At 46.6% G+C, this 18453-nt stretch overlaps 1 protein-coding gene across 2 annotated transcripts in view; it reads right to left on the bottom strand.

Annotated features, from left to right (window-relative positions):
• Tbxas1 (thromboxane A synthase 1) overlaps positions 1-18453 on the bottom strand; it is a 217743-nt gene that overhangs the window by 34670 nt on the left and 164620 nt on the right. For both annotated transcript variants that reach the window (XM_046434075.2, XM_046434074.2), the window contains one exon: positions 16012-16323. In XM_046434075.2, coding sequence (XP_046290031.1) covers positions 16012-16323 — 312 coding nt within the window. The remainder of the gene's footprint in view (positions 1-16011; positions 16324-18453) is intronic.

Here is an 18453-nt window from a genome sequence, read left to right as displayed (position 1 = left end):
TATTGTCTCCACCCAGCCTTGTAAGAGAAGTTGCTGAGGTCCTCAGATACGCCGAGAGATGAGCATGGGCCTGGGAGCTGGAAGCCACACCAACCCCAACCGGGCCTCTCCCAACATCCTCTGCCCCAGTTTCCTCATCTACAGAACGAAGGCACCGCATCAAATGATCTCTAAGTTTCTTTAATTTCAATATTCAGTTATTCAATCAATATCGAGAACCTACTGGATGTGTCTGGATGTGAGGACAAAGAGGACCCCACATTCCTGGTGCCTACAGTTGGAGTGTCTAGGGGTCAGCAAGCAGAAGTGTCCTCCTGTCTGTGAGAAGAAGTAGAGGAGAAGAGGAGGGAGTGGGAGGCAGGAGGAGGGGAAGGCAGAGGGGAAGGATGCCCTGTGATGGGAAACTCCTTAAGTGGGTGGCATCCAACTCTGTGAGATGACCACAGAAGATCAATGCCAATTGGCTGCTGTCACCAGCTCTCCCAGCCACGGAGTCACTGTCTGCTGCTGGGACATGGACCATGGGGAGGTGCTGGTTTCTAGAAGTGCATTTCCAAGTGGACCCATGGACCACTTCCCACTTCAGCTATTTCACATGCCAATGAATGAACTGATCAGAAGAAACCTGCCCCTCATCTCCAAAGCCTTTAGTATTTGATACAGAGAAAAGATTGGGAGACATGGGTGATGCCTCCTGCAGTAATCGGCCTTAACTTTGGAAAAGAAAAGTAAGTAGATGTAACAGGATAGTGTTTAGATGCCAGCCACGGGAAGGATTTGTTTTGCTAGATTATAGCCTGTAACACCAGAAATCTCATGAAGCCCGAGAAGGACACCCACAGACTTTATTAAGTGGACTTTAGGTAAATTTTGAGGGACAGGGAGAAAATGCTACAAGATACAGTGATAAATGACAGGTTTGACATATGAATTATTCCTGAGGGAAGAAAGTGTCTGTCGAAACTCCAGGGACAGGAAGAATAGAGGAATTCTTGATATGGTAGATTTTACATAGGCAAAAAAACAATGTTACATGGAAGCATGGATACAAATTTATTTTAAGGCACCCAAGGGCTGACAAGGAGAATGGAAGTTGGTCAAATGTTAAGTAAAAGAAACAAGGTACTTCTTGGCTTAGGGTTTTTTCTGTTTTTGCTATGTATTTTTATATTTGATCTGTTTATTGGCTACTGATGTAAATTAAATTTTTCATGGTAAGGACAGATGCATCTTGACTTACTAGGATTGCTTAGTTGCCTAAAGCTGAAGATCCATGTGCTGTCCACTTTGGATAATCATCCACTTTCATGGAACAATCTACCACAGAGCTAGTGGTCATTCCCAAGATCTGGCATTAGTAGATCTGGGTTCAGATTCATGCTTTGCCTCGAAGTTGGCCTAGACACTCCATCTCTGAGTCTCAATTTCATTTTAATCTATAAAAGTGGGGGATAATACAGAACTGGTTGCTAGAATTGTCTGGCTCAGCCCCAAGGACAGAGCATGTCATTATATTCTCAAAGTTACTTAAAGCCCACTTAATATATAGTCATCCTCATCATCACCACCACCACCACCATCATTATTTTTGATGGTGCTAGGAGCCAACCCAGGGCCTCATCATTCTACCACGGAAATACACTCCAGGCCTCCATCATTATTATCAATATTATTCAATATTGAATACTTGATCCCAAAGGGTCACTCCTTGATAAAAACAGGTGAGAAACAAGGTATTTCCATAGCAGGCCTTAGCACAGATACTAGAGAACTACAATTGGCCCCTGGTTACAGAGAATTGGAAAGATGGACAGTACCCCTGAAATTGTTCGAGAGACCACAGTGAATGAAGTCTAGAAACAAAATTACCAAATGGTTCCTGCAATATGGGAGATACTTCTAGGAGACTTTAATTTTTTTCTAGGATTCTTGGTTAACAGGGCCTAGTCCTTTACAGTAAGGTCAGATTTATTTAACACATAAAAATTATTATGAATAATTATGGTGCCCCATAAATATTTACTATTATGGGGGTGGCGATCACTGTCATTAGTATTTTTCTGGTCTACAAATTTCTAATTTGCAGCCAGACTGGAGAATAATCAAATGAGATTTTCAAAGACGGGTGAAAGGTTGGAAGAGAGAGAGAGAGAGAGACAGACAGACAGACAGACAGAATGAATGAATACTGCTCACCCTACCACTCCACAGCAAAAAACACCTTGCCTTAATTCTGAGCCAAGGTGTGGGTCTTTGGTGGGATGTCCTCGGGCTTCAGTGGCCTTGTTGGTAAGATGGAGAAATTGCTGCTCACAGTCCTAGGGTGGGCATGGACCAGATGACCTCTCGGGGTGGGTTGATAAATCTATGAGATGCTTTCAAACTGGCTCGTTAGCCAAATGCTGCCAGAGTACCATCTCATGGGTCTTGCCAGGGATTTGGTTTCTTGACTCTCAGGCTGGATGTGGCCACAGCATGATGACAGAGAGCCCGCTACTTCCTGATAACCTCTGAGGGACTTTACTAGAAGCAAACAGCAGTTCCAGCTGAGCATTTACAAGTCAGAGCTGTCTTTAGTAATTCAGGTCACTGCTCAAGTGAAGTTGGCATTGATTCCTCATGGCACGGAGGCAATGGGTCTTCACGTGGGTTGTGCCCTAGAATCCCCAGGGGCTTTTTTAAAAAATATTTTTTTTGTTGTCAATGGACCTTTATTTTTTATTTATTTCTATGTGGTGCTGAGAATTGAACCCAGTGCCTCACACATGCTAGGCAAGTGCTCTACCACTGAGCCACAACCCCAGCCCTCCCCAGGGGCTTTTGAGAAGCCCAGACGGCACTTCAGACCAACCACATCAGAAATCTCCAGGGGTGGATCCCAAGCATTGCTATTTTTAAAGTTCTTGAGGATGTTTGTGGAAATCCCTGGCTCTTAGGCCTTGATTTGCAGGTGACCTTGGCCTGGCTGGTGACATGAGCAGAAGGTGTATAGAGGATTTGGAACTGTCATAGCATCTCTAGTTATCTGAAGTCAGATTGTGTCTAGGGACAGCCTGGGACAGCCCCATAACCCCATGTTGAAGCTCTGTGTAAAGCAGGCCCATCTTGCTGCAGTAAAAGAATCAGGGGCCTCAGTGAGGGTTGGAGGTCTTGTTTCCTTCTGGGAGGAAAGGTGGGGGGCACCTGCACAGTCTCAAGATGCCAGGCTGGTCCTCCCCTGCCAGCCAGGACTCCCAGGACTCTCCGAGATAGATGAAAATGGCCTTTGGTGGCAGGCAAGGGCAGGCTGGCTGGTGACAGAATCCACCTGATCTCCTACAGATCTCAGAACTGGAGCTATTATGGTTTGGAAATGAGGTGTTCCCCAAAAGCTCACGTGTGAGACAAGGCAAGACGGTTCAGAGGAGAAATGATTGGATTGTGAGAGTCTTAACCCAATCAGTGAATTAATCCCCTGATAGGGGATTAATTTCACATAGTGAAAACCAACTATAAGGAGTGGCAACTGAAGTGGCAGGTGTGGCTGGAGGTGGTGGGCATTGGGGGCGTGGCTTTGGGTATATATTTGTAACTGGCAAGTGGAGACCTTTCTCTCTGCTTGCTGATCAACACGTGAGCTGCTTCCCTCTGCCACACTCTCCTGCCAGGATGTCCTGCCACACCTGGAGCTCTGAGGAACGGAGCCTGCTTTCTATGGACTGAGACCTCTGAACCATGAGACCCCAAATAAACTCTTCCTCCCCTGTGGTTGTTCTGGTCAGGTCCTTTAGTCACAGTGGTGAAATAGCTGACTAAACAGGGGCAGCGCCGTTGCTCGGCAGAGGTAGCCCAGCAGTGGGCAGAGAGAGGGTCCAGATGGCAAGTGGGCTGCAAGACAGATGTCCAGATGCTTGTTGAATGTCCTTTAACAGTGCACATAGTGAAAACCAACTCCAAGGAAGTGCAGCTAGGGAAAAAGGCCAGTGGGGGCAGAACCCAAAGAGAAAGCCTGGGGTGGCCACAGAACCTTCTACAACGAATGGGACGAGATCATTCACAAATCAAGTCTCCATTTCAGGAATGTCCTTGCCAAGTGGATTGAGCATCCAGGGACCTAGAAACTTCTAGGGAGAAACCTCCTCTCCGCCAGGGGAGCAGTTACCTGTGTACAATTCATTCTACACTATGAGGTGAGGGCCACCAAGAAAGAATTCTCAGACTCACAGGATGGACGATGAAATGAGGACATGGAATGAGGACAGGTTGTGGCAAAACCAGGACCTTCCAGGAAACCTTATCCCTGGGGTGGAGAACGAGGGTGACAGGTCCAAGATGGCGCTGGTGAAGGAGACTGGTGAGGGGGTGCGTGCCCTTGAGGCAGGCAGGCAGGGCAGTTGGTATTTCCCTGGTCCTGCAAAAGCATGGTGCAAACCCAGTTCCAAGCTGCCCCATCAGCAGGTGGCCCTGAAGCTCCCCTTTATGGAACCATAGAGCCACGATTGCCCGGCCGGTGGACAGGAGTACTACGGTGCTGAGGATCCCGCCACACTAGAGACAGTGATGAGAAGAACAGACTCGGTACTGTGATGGATAGGCGTGTGCCAAGCCTCACATGCCCTTCCTGATGCATCCTTCATCTTCTCAAGTTATCCATCTTCCCCAAACCCCTCTTGAGCGGAGCCTTCACGTCAACCTCATTAGGCTACAGCATCCAGACATTAAATCAAACATGATCCTCTGTGTTGCAGCGAAGGTGTCCTGCTGGTGTAGCTAACACCTACATTCTCAGTAAAGGAGATTACCCTCCGTAAGGTGGGTGGGCCTCATCCAACCAGTTGGGGGCCTTAAGAGCAAAAGCTGAGGTTTCCAGCAGGAGAAATTCTGTCTCAGGACTATAGCATCAGCTCCTGCCTGAGTTTCCAAACTGCCATCCTGCCCCACAGATTTCAGACTTTCAGCCCCACAATCACAATAGCTGAATCCTTAAAATAAACCCCTCTCTCTCTCGGTTCTGTTCCTCTGTAGATCTCTTTCCCCACCAGTGAAGTGGGATTGGCGATTGGTCCTACTTCATAATGTTATTGCAAGGATCAAGTTCACACGTATGTAAAGTGTTTGGCTTAGGGCCTGCCATCACCCTCAACAGTAGAGAGCTAGTTCAATCCCTTCTGCTTACAGACAAGGAAACCGAGGCATGGGGTGGGGGGATGACAGGACTAACCCGGATGTAATGTCAGTACTGTTCCAAACCTAGGAAGTGTGTGAACTCGCTTTATCTCAACAACCCCATGAGCTACATAGTGTTACTATCCCCATATTAAAGACAGGAGAACTAAGGAACAAAGTGATTATGTCAGTACCCATGAAGTACTGCCTGTGAGTGACAGCTTGGTGCCCCATGCGCTCAGGCTGTGGCCAGTGCCGGTCTCAGGGCTCCCTCCTGCTCAGGGGGCCTGTCCTGTGGTCAAGTCTAGGTTTGGTGGCGTGTGGTTGGGAGCCCATCTCTCACACACAACCCTCTCTGCTTTGGTACCAGCTGGGTCTCAGCACAGCACCAGCCCCGGGATCCCAAATGCAGTGACTTAACAGGGGTTCAGGATCTCTAGCTTTGCAATATTCCTTAAAAGGTTTTGACTGTAAAGAACCCCCTCTCCGTTTGTCAGCCACTTGAGCCAATTACTCTTCAAGTTGAAGTTCTTGCCTAGAGCTACGGGGGTGAGGAATTTGTCCTCTTTCCTGTCCCAAATTACTAATTATAATGTCTCAGAGAGGGGCCCACTGCAAAAAGAGTCAGGGTGGCTTTCTAGCCCTTCTAGCTGACAGCCGGGGAAGCTGGTCCTCTTCTCATCTTCATACCAAAACTCTGTTTGCAGGGTGTCTGTCGAGTGCTCCCTACAGCTCTGGCCCCCGTTTGGTCCCAGCAGGGGAGGCCAGTGGAGTTTAATTACATTCTTCCTATCGGGAATGTTCAAGGAATGAGGCTTTGAAAAACAACTCTACCAAAAAGAAGGGGGGAAAAATCAAATCAAGTGGGCGAGAAACAGGCATTGCCTCTTGTGTCCTAGGGACCCAATCTAAATACTTAAATTTTAAAGACAGATTTCTAAATGCTTAACTTCATAAACCTTACATGTGGCAATTCACGAGGGAGTCCAACCTGCTTTCTGATGTGGAATGTTCCTCTGCCTGGACTAACAGGCTTATGGAGTTGAGATTTTCACACATTCTGTATTCAGTCATAAAACTTCATCTTAAAAAAAAAAAGCCCAAACCACGAAACAAAACATCGTTCTGCCCACAGTCCTGGGGAAAAACTGGCCTCCCGGAAAGTCTGGGCCTCGAGTGGATGCTTCTTGGAAAGCTCCCTAATTCTCTACTCATTCCCCACCTTCCCTCCTCAGCTCTGAGATGCCCAGTGGCTAGCACGAGCATGGAGGAGCCCTGGGCAGACGCCTGGAGTTTTCAGACTTCTAGTCGACTCCCCAACACCATGGACCCCAAGGCTGCAGACAGGCAGGCAGCAGGGGTGGGGGTGGTAGGTAGTGAGCTCCTTGTTCCTGGAGCATTCAAGCCCAGCCGTGAGATCTCTTAGACGTCTGTCCTGAGTGGGCAGCTGCCTTAGGTGGCCCCTAAGTCCCCTGGGAACTAAGGGTCCTGATTCCCTGCCTTTCTTGCCTTGACACATGGTAGGTGTTAACTCATGGGTCTGTGGTACCCATGGGAACCCTGTAGGGTCCAACTGTTGGGCTGTGGGGACCACCTGGCATGGCCCTTCAGCCTGCCTCCATCTCCCTCAGCAGTGGCCCCTCTGACCTGGTCAACTCCTTCTTCCCTGGAAGCAGGAACCTACATGTTTCACCCAGTGTGCCCCCTGCCTGTCCCCCCCTAAACTGTGCTCAGCCTCCAGTTAGAGAAGGGAGAACTGCATTCATTCCACCTTCTCTCTCAGCCTATTTCTCACCAGCCCACTATGTGCCAGGCACTATTCTGGGCTCTGGAGTCGACCAGGAGGCCCAGCAGGGGGCCAAAGTGGCTCCCTGCTCCCAAAGATCCTCCTAAAGGTGACATTTTCAGCCTAATGATGGGTGGAGAGAGAAGGTTTATGTAGAGACCAGAAGTCTTTAAATTCTTACCAGATGACATCATTTCAAAGTTCCTGCTCCCTAAAAGTGGCTTTGGTCAGTAGTATACAGGGAAGTCAAAACAAAAAAGTGTGTGTTTATTCTTTTATTTCAAAAGCTAATTGTTGGAAATAAAACCCATTCTTCTGATGTGCTAAGAGCCCATAGTGTGCTCAACAGTTAAATAAATGAGCCATTCTGTCACCAATTACCTCAATGCCAAGTGGATGGACATACAGAGCACTGAGCCTCACCTGTGGAGGTAGCAGCCCAGGGTGGCTTTCAATTCTTGCTTCTCTAGATTGCTGGAAACCACCCACCAGCTTATTCACTTAGCAAATGTTGGTCCCTCCAGAGACCCAGATATGGAATATAAGATACTCTCAGTTGCCACATGAGGAGCCCTACATCCATGCTGATTGGTGTGGCCCATTCCCAGGAGGAACATCTCGTTGCGGGTCACCTCTCCCTCTGCTCTGCAGGGACTTTATGGATAGGGGGCATTTGGAGCTTCAACTGCTAAAACTGCTACAGGTGGCCAGAAAAACCACTTGTGAGTCCTTCTTGCCCCTCTATCTGCCTCCTGCCTTGGCACCTTGCTGTGTGTGACTACAGGCCTCTGGGCCATCCAGGGCTCCCGAGTGGGCAGTGAGCCAGGAGGTGGAGCAGGGGACATTCTGGGTCTCCCTGGATCTGGGAAGAAGAACTAGAATGAAAATAAGAAAAAGGAAGAGGGAATGGAGGCGCTTAGAGCCCTGGGTACGGAGATGGAGCCCATTCATAGCCCAATGTGGCACAGCCTACCTTCCCACAAATGTCCCCGAGAAAGACCCTTCTGTTTGTATAATAATAATTTCTCTGTTGCCTGACTGGTCACTCTGCTTTGGGGACTCTTGAGTTGTTGAGTGACGGGTCTCAGTAGTGCCTTCTATCCTGTCCTCCTTCTGGGACCTAGTGCTTTGGCAGCAGGGGCCACAAACCACAACTTCCAAGATAGAGTTCCAGGCACGGACCCAGAGACACCTTTCTTCTCAGGCTGTGCACTGCCCTGCCCTGGTACTCGTCAGGATGCCTGTCAGACGCTTCCAAAAAGAACAGGAAATGGGCAAGTCGGATAGATTTCCAAGCCCCACCCAACCTCACAGCTCTTACTCCTAAAGTGAAAATAGTGCAGATCTTGATGGAGGCCCACAGAGAGATGGTGTCAGGGGAAGTGCCTTTTGGCCACAAGACTTTACCATGCCTCTCCCAGGGGTCCAAAGCTCCTGGGTACACTAGGAAGTCCTTGGGGGAGTTTTGGGCTAGATGAAATTCCCTGACTAAGAGGTTGGCCTGGTGGGTATGTGTCCATTGTGACAGGTCCCCAGTCTACACAAGTACCCAGAGAGAAACCTCTGGGTGCCTATGTCACCTGCTTTGAAAATGACTTTAAATCAACTCAGAAGCACCTTCTGACTTCCTGCCATGGAGAAGTTATTTAAGGAAGCAAGATTTTAGGATTAATTTAGAAAGATTTATATACTTCTAAAGTCTATTAGATTAATTCCTCCATCACTTTATCTCCCACTCAATAAAGAAAGTGTCATCAAATTCATTGGAACTCTCTTGAAGCCTTTCAAATGTATTCACAAAAGGTAAACCATTGCAGACCAGTGGCCCCTCTGTCATTCAGGATAAATACTAGTTCAGACATCATAGTAAAGATAGAGGCAGAAAAAAAAAAAAAGATAGAGGCAGGCTTTAGGGTTCAGAATTGTTCCTCAGTGTGGGCTGGGAGCTGTTAGGAATGCAGATGCTCAGGCTCCACCCCAGACCCTGCAAATCAGATTCTGCAGTTTTTAACAATATCCCTAGGGGATCCCTACCCACGATGAAGTCTGAGATGCTCCAGCTGGTGGCTGTGCTACAGGCTGTTGCCTGCTCTGCACTGTTACTGCCCCGGTTCTTTGTGTTGTAGTTGGACATTAGGGCTGCAAGTTGTTCTTTGTTCCTACCTCTCTCTTTCTGCCTTGTGGCTTTGTGTCTATTTCATAGATGTGGCATCTGAAGGAAAGGGAGGGATTCTGAAGAGCCACTAAGGCCTGTGTGGCTGGGTTTGAGCTGGTGGGGAACACCTGAGTTCACTTCCAGTGACTCCCCTGCAGACCTGGGCAAAGGGGAGGGGACCTTCCCAATGGGGAAAACCCATTTCCAGCTTTTCACTTGATCTCAAAGTTGACTGTGTCTTACTGCTTATGTGAAGATTGACCCTGGGAAGGATCCCAACTGGGACACAATTTTCTCCATAGTGAGCATGAATTTATGTTGAGCTATTCACATATTTTTTTCTCTGAACCCTTCCCCCTGTGACAAAGGACATATATTAATGAAATAGCTGGTTGAGGGTAAAATGGTTATATACATAAATTTTTGTAGCCATGGAATATGCTTTTTTCCCTTTGAGATCCTCTGGCTGCTTCGAGAACAAATTCCTAACCTTGCTCTTACTGTCAGTGTGAGACAATCAGCTGAAATAACCAGCTTGGAATGTCCCTTTACCCTTAAGAGAAAAAAGAAGTATGTTGTATTTTAATTAGATATTTATAATAAGGACACAACAGCTATTCAAGAGATGTTTTAAGAATCTGGCCTTCCTTCTGAGGCATAACTGTGTTCAAATTATCCTAAAGAGAGACTGTATATCAATCCAATCCAGTTTGTGATAAATTTACAACTGGGTTCTATGCAGTAGATTTATATCAACAATTAAGCAGAAGGAAAATGGGTCATAAATTTTGGCTGGCACAGTCCAGCACCAAAGAGAAGAAAAGAGAATGGTTTAGCCAGATCAAAAGTCAATAATTTCAACACAAATTGCTAAAGCTATAACAAAAATTATTGATGTGGGAACAGATTGTTCCCTCCATCCTTTTTAAAATTATATATTAGAAGACAAAATGAAGCATCCAAACAACAAGGTCTTACTAGAAAATTGGTGTTGTGTTTTTTTTTTTAATTTGGTAAGGGGTACAAATACATAAACCCTTCTCTGCTCCTTCACTATTGAATTTAATGGAAGTGCCTCCTCTTCAACATGAGTAGGACAACAAGGGGACAAGAGAGTGTCCTCAAGATGGGGTGACTTGAGAGCTGGGGGTGTGGCTCAGTGGTAGAGCACTTATCTAGCATATGTGAGGCACTGGGTTCAATCCTTAGCACCACATAAAAATAAATAAATAAAGGCATTAAAAAATAGCTTTTTTTTTTTTTTTTTAAAAAAAAAGATTGAATGACTTGAAAAAGGGAATTGTATGGTTTGATTGTCCCCAGAACTCAGGGGTAGAAACTTAATCCTGTAGTCATATGCTGATGGGATTTGAAAGTAGGGCCATTGGGAGGTAGGGAGGTTTAGAAGAGGTAATGAGGGTAGGGTTCCCATGATGTCATTGGTGGGATTGTAAGAGAAGGAGACCTGGGTGAGCTGGCGAGCTTGTTGTGTCTCATGATGTGATGGCTTAACCATGTTATGATGCAGCAAGGATGCCCTTGTCAGATGCCAACAGATCAGATGCTGGCAGCATGCTCTTGGGCTTCCCAGCCTCCATGAACTCTGAGCAAAATAAATGTCTATTCTTTAAAAATTAAAAAATAGACATACCTGGTCTAGAATAAAATACCTTGTCTCAAGTATTTTGTTGTAGTAATGGAAATGGACCAAGAAGTTTCTAAATTGATGGGGTTTTTTTTGTTGTTGTTTTGTTTTGTTTTTGATACCAGGGTTGAACCCAGGGGTACTTCACCACTAAGCCACATCCGCAGCCCTTTTTTCTATTTTATTTAGAGACAGGGTTTTGCTGAGTTGCTTAGGGCTTCACTAGGTTGCTGAGGCTGGCTTTGAACTCATGATCCTTGTGCCTCAGCCTCCCAAGCCGATGGAATTACAGGTGTGCACCACCATGCCCAGCCCTAAATTGATTTTTGATGGTGGGACAAGTGTAGGGGAGGCTATACAAAATTCCTAAATCAGATGAAGTGGAAGAAAATTTATGTTTCCTAGGAAGAAGCAGCCTAGATGCATGATTTATCAAGTGGTTATAACTGTGTTATACACTGGAACAGAAGTCCATCCCTTGAAAGGAGAAAGGCAATCAAGGTCATTTGGGTCAAAGTAGCTGGTAAGAGATGGGATGTTGCTAGACAGAAGATGTGGGCCAAAACACATGTGTAAGATTTTCCCCAATAGTGAAGGAAGCGCCTAAGGTGTCCTTCTTGTGCCAGGGTTTGGTTCTGCTGAAAATATATCATCCGAGTTACTGACCTTCATGGCTGACATCTTCACTTCTGGATGGTTCAGTGTGCAACCAGGCAAACTGCCAGCCTTGTCTTTAACCATTAGGAAGGATTGACTGGCTCTGCACCCCAGGTAGTATGGAGTGGCCGCATCATGTACAAGAAGTACACAAGAGAGACTGTCCCAGGCACTGTTGGACTTAGGCCCCTGAATTTGGAAAGCTGGTGTTTTGAAGTTCAGAAGGAACATGACTGCATGACAAGAAACTGGAAAATGAGAGGCTCTAATCTGGGAACCACGGAGTCTATGCATGACTATGGAGATGAAGGCAGCCCCCGGGCCTGGCCTTCTGTTCTCCTTGGTCATCTGCACAATGCAGCAGAATTGCTGATTCGCCCTCTCTACCTGTTTGAGGAGAGGACAGGTAATTGGAAAGAGATGTCAGGGTGGAGGGAGGGGCTGGCAGGGGGAGCGACCACTGCTGGTGTGGTAAGAAGTGTGCTTTCCGTGGGTCCTGTGGATGCGACAGGAGGCATTGAGGCTCAAGCCTTCTTGCCAATGAGATCATTGGCTGATTGCCACAAGGAGACTGTAGCACCAAAACTGTGAATGTGAGCTGGCCACTGGAGCTGGTCTCCCTGGTCAGGGAACTGTGTTGTGGGGGCTCCCCCAAGAGCCCTCTGAACCACTCTTGCATCTGCTCCTCAGAGAAGGTGCAGACAGCAGCCCCGGAGGGTAGGACTTGGGATCTCTTGTGACACCCAAGCCCTGGAGAAGAAGGAGGTCCAGCAGGTGCAGCAGGAAGAAGGCAGGAGGAAGAGCAGACCCCACCCCTTCCCCGGTGGCTTCCTCGGGCCACGGGTAGGCCTGGGTGGAAGGCACAGCAGAGTGTTGAGCTGCATCTGAGACTGAAGTTTTAATCGGAACCAGATGGGTCTGGACTTTTTAATGCCTCAAAGTGACAGGCACCTTTGAGATCTGCCCCAGGTGTCCGGAAACGGGAAAGGAAAGCATGTTTAAAAAAAAGAATTGGCGAAAACACCACATGGTTTCATGCTTGTACCTCACTGAGTTCACATGGTGCAAAGTACTAGTCACTCAGCCATCTAGAGATGACTAGAGGGACCGTCCCAGAGGGTGAAGGAGCAAGTGAAGGTGAGAGATGTGGAGCGAGCCGCTGGGGAGTGGGATTAGAGCTGCTGCATCCAGCGGTTTCTGAAAGCAGCCCTGCCCCTCTGGAGTTTGTAGCTCTGGGGGCTGAGAAGTCTGGGCCACTTTCTGTCACCGCTCATGGAAGGAGTTTCAATGCACATACCCACTCTTTTCTTTGGAGGGACAGGGTTCCCCTCAGATGCTCAAAGGACATTGGTAGAAGGACATGGCTCAGGGGAAGCAGCTCCAGCGAACTCCAGCTGGAATCCAGGGACCTCATGGACAAACCCCAGGAAAGGCGGCACAGGGGCCTCTGGGGGTGCTCTCTACTCTAGCAAAAAACGGTGTGAGGGAGGGTCCTGAGCCCCAGAAGCTGGCATTAACTGGCACTCAAGAAATATTTGTTGAATGGAAACCAGCAGGAAAATTATAACAAGTCATACTTTACATGCAAATTTTCAGGAATATTTTCAGGAAAATAGCTAATGTGTGAACATCGAATCTGCATTTCCCTGTCCTGACAGATGGCCCATATTAACAGAGCTCTGATTATGGTTAAAAAAAAAAAATAAAACAAGAGAGAAAGAAAGAAAACTTACAAATTTAATCGAGTGAGTATCCTGAGCAAGGCCACACAAAGCAATGCTATTGTGACTACCAAATTTATTTTTTAAAAGACAACAACTAGTTATTCTCATTTGTCAAAGACCATCCCAAACATTGCCTGAGGAAAGAATATGATCTACAGAGTGGGGTTGTGAGGCTGGGGCAGGGCATTGGATGCTATTTTTTTCTTGGAAGAGGGATCTGGGCCCTAAGAGTCCAAGATTACATTCTCCAAGTGGAACCAGTGTCCCCACCTGAGGATGTTTATTAAAAATACATGTTCCCAAGCCCCAGCCCAGACTTAGGGAATCAGAACCTCTGAATCCAGGGCCCTAAAATATGTGTTTTATACTGTCTTATCAAATGATTTTGCATGCACTCAAGTTTGAAAACCTTTCTCTGCTATAATTAGTTTATTTACCCAGGTAATCTCTTCAGTGCCTTGGGCTATTTGGCACAACCCGTGTTGAGATGGCCCCGGGAAAGAAGGCCTGATCCAAGACTGGGAGATTGACAGAGGCCAGGGTGGCTCTCCTCAAGGTCATGGTCAGTTCAGGCCACGACAGAGGTATCCTGTGTGCGTGAGGGCTTTAGATGGAAGCTCACCCTGTGTCCCGGATATTACTACACCCAGGCCTGACGGGGTCTTAGCTTATGTGATAGGCAGGTTCCTAGGGCTCTGTAGCTCTCCAAATGATGCCATATTCTAGAATCAATTTTTGCTGTCTTTTATTGCCCTGGAGGGTTTAATATGGAAGGGAGATATCGTTTAATAGATACAACTGAATTGTTTATCAATCAGCCTTTAAGTTCCCTCAAGGTGCCCATCAGGACTTCTACCTCTCGGAGCTCAGCCCCCTCTCCAAGCCTCTGTCGGGTCTACATGTTGCTGGGCACCTCCTCCTGGTTTATTTGGGACTTGGGGCTGAACCTCCTGCCGATGCCTTCCTGGGATAGCGCCTTAGGCATTCTTCAGGAAGTCATTCTCCCAAGTTCTCAGCCAAATGACCTGAGTAGACCTGACCTGGGGCTGGGGTCTGATTGGCATGAGGTCATTGGGACCCTCATTCCCTGACCATGAAAATGGGGTCCAGAATGGGCAGTGACCTTAGCATTCCCATCAGAGTGCCCTTCCTGACTCTTGCTGGGAATTTGAGGCCACAGACCCTCTTCACTGGGGAGGATAAGGAAGTATGTGGTCACAGACATTCCTGGCAGGCTTCCTGGGGCTTCCAGAGGACAGCATGACCCAAAATGGGGCCCACCATAAGGACACACAGCCCAGGAACTGGGCAGAAGATACTGGAGCCTGAGCACATATTTTGAGGCCTGGATAGAGATTTTCCTGAAGCAACATCTATCCCTGAGCTGTGTGATTATTTGCATTCATAAATATAAATTTGTGAGTTTGTTTGTGTTTTTGTTAAGATCAGTTTGAGTTGGGGTTCTGTTACCTGCAACTAAAGGTACCTATAGGGAAGCCTTCAGCTCCCCTGGTTTCTCTTGCTCCAGTGTGCTCCAATCATTTTTGGTCCCTCCACCCCCTCCTCAATTTAAACCAAATATTAAATAAGTACCTATAAAACAGGATGAGAGAGGTGCTAGGGTTATTTGGATTCGCAGCTTGTTGAGACTCCATGCCCGAAGAATATTGATTAATGGATCAATGTCAATCTGGAGGGAGCCCTGTCCTGTTCAACATTTAAATCAATGACTTAGATGAAATAGGAGACATGCTTAGCAAGTCTCAGATGACACAAAGCTGGAGGAACTGCTAATATGACAGATGGCAGAATCAAGATTCAAAATTATTTTGACTGACTTGAACAGTAATAAGAATAAATATAAACTCTTGCATCTAGGCTCAAAAGATCAATTGTATAAGCAGGGGACTGGGAGACCTGGCTTGGCAGTTGCCGTAACAACACAGAACTTGAAGTGGACCATAAGCTCATGTTGAACCCCAAATTGAGAGAATTAATCACACAGTGACTCAGTTTTCAAATGTTTAAAAGCTGCTAGTGGAGAAGAAAGACAAACTTTGCCTTTGCCTCCCCAGGAGGATAGAGAAATGAAATTTTCCTGGAATTAGTTTTTAGCTTACTATACACAAAAATTTTTTTTTTCTAATGATTCCAATAAGAGAACAAGCCACCTTCCAAAATTGTGAGGGTAATAATAATGACATCAGAATGTAACAGAAAGGATGCTATTTGAAAGCACAGATTTTTTAAATGATTCTATTTAACAACTCACAGGTCGAAGCCACACACACACACACGTGCACACATGCACACACAAGCATTCAGAAGACACACGAGGTGAAAGTAGCCTGGCTCACCAACCAAGCAAGTTGGCTGAGAAGGGCCTGATCTGGAGGAACACCCAGAGGCCCAGACCCACCTCACTAGCCACCTCCACCTCCCTCTGCCTGTGGCCCTCCTCAGCTCAGCTGGTCTCCAGTCCTGCTTCAGCTGGGCCTGTCCTGTGTCCACTCCTGCCCTGCAGTCCAGCTGTCTTTTCTGGCTCACACCTGTCTCCCCCAGCGTGGCCACTTCACAGTCAGTGTTGGGAAGCCACACCTCCTTCCCAGCTGCAGCCCTTGGACGCCCACAGCTTCCTGGGACTTTGCAGGTTCCCTGGCCAGTTTGTGGGCAGTCCCAGACAGTGAAGGTACCCGCACCATCTGTCTTTTTTCCCTTCTGTTTTTCTGACCCCTCTATTTTACTCACTGGACCAGAGAGATGGAGAAGGCCAGCAGTGGCCTGATTTCATCTCATGAATTTAGGGTGTGAGATTAGCAAGTTAGTCAAACAAGTTTTACTTCCAGAAGCACAAAATTGGTCACCTGTGGACATCACCCTGGACCCCACCTGTACTCACATGTTTCTCCTTGAAGAGGTCCACCTCGCTCAGAAGCCTCTTCTGGCAGTCGGGGTGGGTGGCCAGCAGGTAGGTGGCGAAGGACAGTGTGTTGGCGACCATCTCATAGCCCGCGATGAGGAAGAGCACAGCCTGACCCACGATCTCATCCACGGTCAAAGGCGTGGACAAGGCTCTGGGCTGCTGCTGGGAGGGGTCCGCTGTGCCCTTGCCAGAGGAGGAGACCTCCTTGGCAAAGTCAAAGTTGTCCAGGCCCACGGAGCGTGCAGAGTGCCGGGCGTCCAGCACCGCTTGGAGGAAGTCTCTCCGCCTCTAAGGACAGAGCAAAATGCACATTGTGACCTTAGAGTCACAGAAGGAGGTTTCTTGGGGGACAGAGGAAGGAGACACATGGCCTAACCTTTGAAGAGCTCGGTAGGAACAGGATCCTTGTCACTGGGGTATCTGAGATGGCCAGGACCTGGAGACCACCTCATCGTTCCCTAGACTTGGGCAGCAGCGGGCAGACTGTGACGCTGATGGTCAACAAGACAGGCTGGCTGAGGTGGGGCTCAGTGGCACAGAGCGCACTGGCACGCACGAGGCCTCGGGCGCATCCCTAGCACATATTTATGGAGTATAGTGTGATTAATGTATTTAATGTGTGATGGTCAAATCAGAATACTTAGCATTTCCACCTCCTTAAATATTTATCATTTCTTTGTGCTGGGAACTTTCAAACTCATTTTTATTTCTTTACAAAATGTGAAATAAGCTGCTGTAAACTATAGTCACCCTACTGTGCTACAGAACACTGGGACTTAATCCTTTAATCTAATAGGATTTGGTACCATTATTCAATAGCCCTCTAGCCCTCTCCTTCCCTCACATCCTTCTCAGCTTCTAATGACACGATTCTACTTTCTACTTCTATGAAAAAAAAATCCACTTTATTATTAGTTTCCACATGTGACAGAGGACATGCTGCATTTGTCTTTCTGTGTCTGGCTTATTTCACATACCATAATGGCCTCTGGTTCCCATCTATGTTGCAGCAAATGACATGATTTCATTTTTTTTTTAACATTTATTTTTTAGTTGGCACAATACCTTTATTTCACTTATTTATTTTTATGTGGTGCTGAGAATCGAACCCAGGATCTTGTCCGTGCAAGGCGAGCACTCTACTGCTGAGCCACAACCCTAGCCTGATTTCATTATTTTTTATGACTAAATAGTATTCCATGGGGTTTATACACTACATTTCCTTTATCCATTTCAGTTGAGGCCATTCTATTCTATCTGGGCTGGTATGGAAAGGTGTGGAGTCACTTTGTTAAGCAAACAAAACAAAAAAACTTTGGGGAGCAGTATGCGTGGAATCTAATTTCTGTAAAAACAATAAGTACACAATATGTGTAATTATGTGTATTCATCTCCACATGGAAAACATTTAGCAATGTCCACACTTAACAGTTCCTAGTAAGCTGGAGGAGGTGGGAAACCAGGGGAGCATTTACTTTTTACTCTGATATGTTTGAACTGTTGGTTGTTTTTCTGATAAGAGCACAAGAAAGCTTCTTATGGATTTAAACCAGAGCCCAAGCTCAGTTGCTCACTCATGCACAATTTAGAGCTTCTCTGGGCAGTCAGAAGTTTTTTCTCATGGTAGAAAGTCAACAGAACTCGGGGACAGGGGATGGAGCTGACGGATGGAGCATGTCTTCAAAGCCTCTGGACCTAGCTTTCTGCTTCCTATCCATCCCTTTTGTTCTCAGTAAATCCTCACCCCCATTTAAGTGGTTAGAGCTTTCTTACCATTTCCCCTACTTTTCTTATCAGTAATTTGCATATTCTTTATATTTTTAGGACACTAATTTTAACTATAGGAGTGTTTACATATTGCTTGAGCATTAACAAAGTGTATGCCTGGTGCATCTCTTCTTTGAAATGCCCTTTAATGTGATGAATGACAACCAAGATGATGTTCCTTTCTGAAGTTTATGGAATTAAAAAAGCAAAAGAAGAGTATCAGAACCCCCTACCAGGAAAATATTTTAATTTCAAAGTACTTTGCTAGTTGCAGCCTTTTCTCAATTCATTGGCTTCTGAATTTCTATTGCATGAATAATCTATGCCCCACATATTAGCATGTAATGCCATCTTTTAAAAAAAATGTAATTCCACTATTCAGATTGTTGTGATTTCCTGTGTGGTCGCCTTTTCTGCTCCATACGGTTATAAGCATCCCCAGGGCAGGCCCCTCCGCCCAGGCCCCATGCGTGCCTAGTTCTGTGCTGAGCCCATATTAGATATGCAATAAATAATTCCACCAATGCAAATGTAAAGCCATAAACACCCTTTGAGGAAGGGTGAGCCGGGTTTGATAACAACTGCAAGTTATTTAGAGCAGAAGGCATCCCCGCTTTGTGACCTTCGAGGTGTCTGATGAGAGCCTAGCAG

This window comes from Marmota monax, unplaced genomic scaffold (assembly GCF_021218885.2).
Source record: "Marmota monax isolate L192 unplaced genomic scaffold, Marmota_monax_Labrador192_F-V1.1 WCK01_AAM20220418_F8-fsc00122, whole genome shotgun sequence".
NCBI classification, from domain to species: domain Eukaryota; kingdom Metazoa; phylum Chordata; class Mammalia; order Rodentia; family Sciuridae; genus Marmota; species Marmota monax.
The sequence above is the reverse complement of the archived record's forward strand: the minus strand, read 5'-3'. Positions and strand labels throughout refer to the sequence as shown.